The sequence below is a fragment of the Choloepus didactylus genome, chromosome 2, assembly GCF_015220235.1.
Source record: "Choloepus didactylus isolate mChoDid1 chromosome 2, mChoDid1.pri, whole genome shotgun sequence".
NCBI classification, from domain to species: domain Eukaryota; kingdom Metazoa; phylum Chordata; class Mammalia; order Pilosa; family Megalonychidae; genus Choloepus; species Choloepus didactylus.
The window spans coordinates 246,776,659-246,782,723 of NC_051308.1; the positions used below are offsets into that span (position 1 = coordinate 246,776,659).

At 70.4% G+C, this 6,065-nt stretch overlaps 1 protein-coding gene across 1 annotated transcript in view; it reads right to left on the minus strand.

Moving 5' to 3' along the window:
• The window catches only part of SCNN1D (sodium channel epithelial 1 subunit delta), a 7,223-nt gene extending 1,182 nt beyond the window's left edge, over positions 1–6,041 (minus strand). Inside the window, exons 1-4 of the mRNA XM_037810568.1 lie at positions 4,961–6,041; positions 2,585–2,826; positions 575–930; positions 6–126 (exon numbers count right to left, since the gene is read on the minus strand). Coding sequence (XP_037666496.1) covers positions 6–126; positions 575–930; positions 2,585–2,826; positions 4,961–6,041 — 1,800 coding nt within the window. The remainder of the gene's footprint in view (positions 1–5; positions 127–574; positions 931–2,584; positions 2,827–4,960) is intronic.
• Positions 6,042–6,065: the final 24 nt, after the last annotated feature.

Below are 6,065 nucleotides of genomic sequence, written 5' to 3' on the forward strand. Positions count from 1 at the left end.
GTGGCCAGAGGGGGGGCGGCCGCGCGGGGCTGCCGGCGCTGGCCGAGGTCCAGCCGGTGCAGGGAGCGCAGGTTCTCCTGGGCGAACTCGTCGAGCGCCTCCAGCTGGCGGCGGAGGGGTCCCGGCCTGGGGGCACAGGGCAGGATCCGGGGTCACTCGGCAGAGCCCTCACCTCCTCGGGCACCGGGGGCTCTGCCGCAGGGCCACGGCCTCTGGGCGCCTGGGGCCTCCCCAGTGGAGCCTGTGCAGGGTCCCCGCAGCCCCTGGGGCTGCAGCATGAGGCAGCCCCTGCCTGGCCCAGCCCTGGGCACCCCCCACCCGCCTTTGCTCCTGCTGCCTCCAGCCCAGGGTGTCCTGGGTGTCCCCTTCACCCGGCCGATGCGTCGTCAGTCTCGGCTGCAGGCTGCTCTCTGGGAAGGCCCCCTACCCCAGGCCCCCCAGCTCAACTCACCCTTGTGTCTTTAATGCCCGCCATCCCACACCCTGGGCGGGAGACCGAGCGGTCCCGGCTGGGCCTGCCCCCACCCCGGCTCCCATGAAACATGGCCCTCCCGCTGCCCCACGCCGCCCTCACCGCAGCGGGTTCAGGTCGCACAGTGTGACAGCCGGGAAGAGCTTGCGCTCAGAGCGCACGGCCACGGTCATGAGCACTGGGCGGTGCCAGTAGTCGGCAAAGAGCAGCGCGAACTGGCAGTAGAGGGCCCCCAGCGCCCCCAGGAACAGCAGCCCCCATACTGCCGTCTTGAGGCGGTTGCGGCTGGAGCAGACGAGGCGGATGGCACCGTGGATGGTGGCGTTGGAGCAGAAGAAGGCAAGCAGCTCGGAGAAGGAGCTGGGCAGCTCCACCAGCCCCTCCTGGGGCGGTGGCCGGGACGCGGGGGGCTGCTGGGTTCCCAGTCCTGCACCGGCCGCTTGGGCCCCGGGTCCAGCCTGGGTGGACAGGTGGCCTCAGCAGGACCCCAACTGGGACATCCGGCTTCCCTGTGACCCCTGAGACCAGGGGGCCCTCGGCCACCAAGGGAGAGGCCCCCTCGGAAGCCGGCCCGGGCCCCGTCCTGCTCCCACCCCCTGCGGCGTCCGGCCACCCCACGGACCTGCCCTGGGCATGTCTTATCAGAGCCCAGCCTGGGCAGTGGGAGGACAGGGGACAGCGTCCAGGCCCGACCTGGCTGTGCTTGCAGGTGGACTCAAGGCTGGGCAGGGCTGGGAAGCTGTCCCCACGTGGGGCAGGCGACCTGGAGAAGGGGTGGGCCTGGGGTCCAGCAAGCCTGCCCAGAGCGGGGGTCCCAGGCTGTGGGGGCCTGGGCTGACTCCCCTCTCTCAGCTGCAGTCCCCTCCACCAAGCCCGGCTGGCCAGCAGGGCCCGGCCTCTTTCCTTGGGACTGACCCAGCCGGGTGGCTCTGGCCCAGTCCGGCCTCTCCGGGCCAATGGTCAGGCCTGAGCTTCACTGTAGGGTCTAGGGCAGGGCAGTGTCCACCGAGCCGAGCCTCCGGGGACGTCCCTTTCGCAAACCTTGGGCTTTAAGACAAGGTAGGCAGGGGATGGGCAGCCAGCTGTGGGTCCTGAGGGTCCCCATGGAAATGGGTCCACTGCTGGACCCTGGCTGGGGCTTGCCTGTCCCCCCACTCTGCCCCGGAGGCTCCCGGTCCCCCCGGCTGGCTGAGCACTCCCTGGACAGACCTGGACCCAGCACATGGACAGGCCGGCCACCGTGGAGCCCCAGCCAGGCCTGCCTCCAGACACGCTCCAGGTCACGTACGCCTGCTTCCTGGGGACTTTCGTGCTTCACCACGTTGGCCCAGCCTCCCTGCAGCTGGGGTGCAGCCTGCCAGGCTCCGCCAGCTGTTCAGGCCCTGGAGGCCCCGGCAAGGGGATGGGCAGGGGGAGGCGTCTGCAAGTCTCAGGAAAACATGTGCCCTGTCCTGTATCCCAAACAGGCTGATCACGTGAGCTCCGGGAACACGCATGTCAGCGCAAGCCAGCAGCACTGGAGCCCCCCCAATCCAGGGCCACCCACATGGGAGCTGTGCCAGCTCAGGGCACTGACCATGGCCCCCAAAGCCCAGAGCTGTGCCCAGACCTGCGTCCCCAGGCCTGCACTGAGCCCTCCCAGGTACGGCAGGGCTGATCACTGCACTCTACTGGTGAGGCAAAGGAGGCTCCGGAAGGTTCCATTTGACTCCAGTATGCTTTTCCTCTCCACCTAGAGATGTAGCCCAGACCGGCCCCCTCCCGCAGAACTGGGGCTGCTGGGCAGGAAAGGGGGACTCCGGAGAGGGGCTCTCAGGGGCCAATCGGAGCCACCAGGGCTGCCCTGAACGGGGCTGGAAAGCTGGAGGCTGCAGGTACAGAAGCCAACACGCCCCTCCTGCCTGCGCAGACCAGGCCCCGTGGGCCACACGCCGGGTAGGGCTGGACCCTCCTCCCCGCGGGCTCCGTGTGCACCTGCCCGCTGTGTGCCCGCAGGTCCCCGGGTCCCGAGAGGCCTCTGGCCTCACTTCTGTCTCTGCGCACCCCAGGGGCCCGGCATGGGGGTGGCCTGACCCCCCACCAGCCCCAGCCCCCATCAGGCACCCCCAATACCTCAAGGCTGGGGCCTCCGCGGGCTGGTGCCTCCATTTGCCTGTCAGGGGTGGCGGCTGTGGCTGCAGCTCCAGCGATGACAAACAGGCTGTGGCCCTGGGCCGGCCGGGCAGCCTCCCATTTATACCAGCCAGGCAGGGCGGGGGCCTCCGGGGGCAGGGATGCCGGTGCCTTCCCAGGGTGGCCTGCCCTGTGGCGAGGTCTGGGCCCCGGACCCTGCCTGGAGGTGGAGGAATGAACAACTGCAGGAGGGAGAAGAGAGGTCCGGGCTGAGCTGAGACCCCTGGGGGGCCCACCCTGCCTGAGCAGCCCCTCTCCGCTCCTGCTCACCCGACTCCCACCCGCCCCTGGCCTGGCCCTGGGCCCTCCTGGCTGCCCGCTCTCCACCGCCTGCCTGCCCAGGGGCTCACGGGTGTCCCAGGTGTTTGTGGTGGAGGGGACGCAGGTGGTGGGTGGGGCTGGCCCGGCTGCTCCCAGAGTCAGGTGTCCCGAGGGACAAGCCAGCAGCTGTTAGATGGACACCGATTGCGGGAACAGCCTGGAGCCCTGCAGCTCGCTCTCCCCGTTGGCTGCCATGACTGCCACCGGCTGCGCCACATGTGAGACCCCACGCCACACGCTGCAGCCACACGCTAAGTCCACACTCCACGCGCTGCAGCCACACGCTAAGTCCACACTCCACGCGCTGCAGCCACATGCTAAGTCCACACTCCACGTGCAGGTCCAAATCACACTGTCTCTGAGGCTGGCATCCCTGGCTTAAGTGGCTGTGTGAGGCCGACTGTGTAGATGAGCCGACATGCCCCCAGGGTGGCCTGGTGTCCTCACTGCCCCAGACTTGAAGGGTGGGCTCAGGCCTGCTGTCCCCTCTCCAGGGCAGGGTGTGGGTTCCCGACTCCCCACCCCAAATCCCTGGGTCCACAGCCGGCAGGGCCTCGCCTGGCAGGAGGGTGGGGTCACAACCCTTGTGGCTTTGGGAGATGCCACCAGTGAGGTCATGGGAGGGGTCATGCTTGGGTAGGAGCTGGGCCCTGGGATCACCCAGACATGGTGTGAATCAAAGCCCTGTCACTCGCCAGCTGTGTGGCCTTACCCAAATTACTCAACCTCTCTGAGCCCATTTCCTCCATGCAAAATGGGGCCAGTGGGGCCTCTTTATACCAGAGGTTTAGCAGGCCACAGGGTCAGTGGTGGAGCCCCCAGACCCAGCACGGCCTACCCCACACACCCTCGGGGGCTTCCTTGTGGAGGGGTGGGCCTGGGCGGGGCTGCTGGGGACCCCGGAGACAGAGACGGGTGGTGGACACACACTGCCCTGGGGGCGGCTGCTCAGCCCAGAACAGGAAGGGCCCCTGGCTCTCTCTGGGTAATTAAGGCTGGGCCAACCGGGTCTCCCTCGCACAAGTGCTGCCAGGAGAGCAGCCTGGGGCTGCGGGGTCCGGTCCGGCCTAGAGCGGCTACGGGAAGCGGAGACCAGCGAGGAGGCAGGCCTCGGAACTGCCCAGACTCCCGGCAGTCCCTGAGCTCGCATCTGGGGGGACAGAGGCACTTCCCTGCCTTGCTGGGGCCCGGAGGCTGTGCCCCGCTGTGCCCTTCCTGGCCATCCCCTCGCCGGCCCCGGGAGGAGCAGGACATGCAGGTGGGGGAGGACAGGGTGACCCCACCCCTAGCAGGAGGAGCGGACATGTGGATGGCCCCGGCCCACACGGAAGGAGGGCTGGGCCCCCCTGCCAGGCGCAGGCCTGAGCTCGGTCCCCCGTCAGCTTTCTGCAGGGAGTAACAAGGTGCTGGGGGAGCTGCTTCCCAGGCCAGGCCTGCTCCCCGGGGGGCGTCCCTGCTCTCAGGGCTGGCTCGGCGCTGCCCTCGGCTTGCACCTGGGGGGCTCCGGTCCAGCACACGTGACGTCAGCTGCGCAGGTCACGGGTGTCCCGGGCCGGGGTCCCTGCCTCCAAGGCAGACGAGGGGCTTCCTTGGCGCCCTCCTCCCAGCACCAACCCCAGGGTCGGGTCGGAGTCTCAGCCTCCACAGAAGGGCCCCTGGTCCCTGAGCCCCCAGCTGCTGGCATGCAGGGGCACCGGGTGGGAGCCAGGCTCCGCGGGACCCCGTGCGGAGCTCGAGCAGGGCCAGTGCCTGCCCTGCTGCTGGGGCCCGCTGGTCACGGGGGCAGTGGCTGGGGTGCTGGCAGGGAGGGAGTGTGATGGGTAGTCCTGCTTCCCGCTCCTTCTGGGCCAGCTCTGCGGTGCCGGCCCTGGAGTGGTGGGCAGAGAATCCCCGCTGGCCTTGACCCTCAGGCTCTGGGGCCCCTGGCTGCTGTTAGGGCCCTGCTGGTTGCTGCCCGGGATGTGGGGGTGCGGAGGGGCTGTGGCTGTCCCTCACCTGCTGCTTGGCCGTGCCCATCACGGGGATCTACCTGTGGCTCCTTGTGTCTGCCCAGGGGCTCCCCTGGCCTCCCCCGCTCCCGAGGGGCCTCAGCATCGGGGTCCAAACAGGTCCCCAGCTGGGAGGACACTGCCAGCCCAGCTGCCCCCGCCCAGCCCTGCCTCGAGGCCACCGGCTGGATGCCGAGGGCTGGCCAGAGGGAAGCAGCTGTGGGACTGCGGTGGGGACAGCAATGAGGTCTTGGTGGTTCCCGGCGGCCACACCTGTCTCGGTGCTTGACGGCAGCAGGCTGGGGCGGGGGCTCAGCGTCGGGTGACGCCCTGGGACGCCTGCAAAGCTCTGGCCTGGTAAGTCGGTGCCCCTGAGCCAGAAGACGGTGTCTGGCCGGTGCAAGGAACACCCGTGGCCGCCCCATGCCCCTTACATGTCCTCCCCCCGCTACAAGCAGCTCGGCCCGCGGGCGCACTGACAGCGCTCGGGAGGAGGCTGGAGCCGACGGGCCTGGGGCCCGGCGCACCCCGGGTTTCCCCAGGGCCGGGAGGGCGGAAGCGGAGCCGGATTCCCACGGGCTGACTCGCCTGGATGACGCTGCGCCAGGCCCCGCCCGAGGGCCCGAGGCCAGTGAGCTCAGACCGGGCCTGGGGCGCCCTCGGGGGGCGCGGGGCCGCCCTGGCCGCCAGGCCTCGACCACCAGTGCGGTCTGGTCGGCCGGCGAAGGAGGCCAGCGCCCAGCCCCTCGGGTGCCCCCGCGTCCGCCTCCTCGACTGCGGGGCCTCAGTGCCGTGCCGCCCCGGGGCCAGGGAGGGGAGCGTGGGAGCGGAACACAAGGCCCAGGGCCGCGGCCACCGGTGCATAATGCCCGATTCATGCGCCGGGCCGGGCGGGAAAGCCGGGAGGAACAGCGGCCGCCTCCGCGGGGACAGCCTGCCCGGACGCGCTCACCCCGCCCGCCCTCGCGCGCCTCCCGGGCGCCGGGCAGCGAGACGGCCGCAGGTCCTCCCGCGCCGCCTAGAGCGGCTGCCAGCGCCCCGCGCGCCGGAAGCGGAAGTGCTGCCGGCCCCGCCCCGCGCGCGGCCATCTTGGAGGCTTAGGCGGCAGCGGC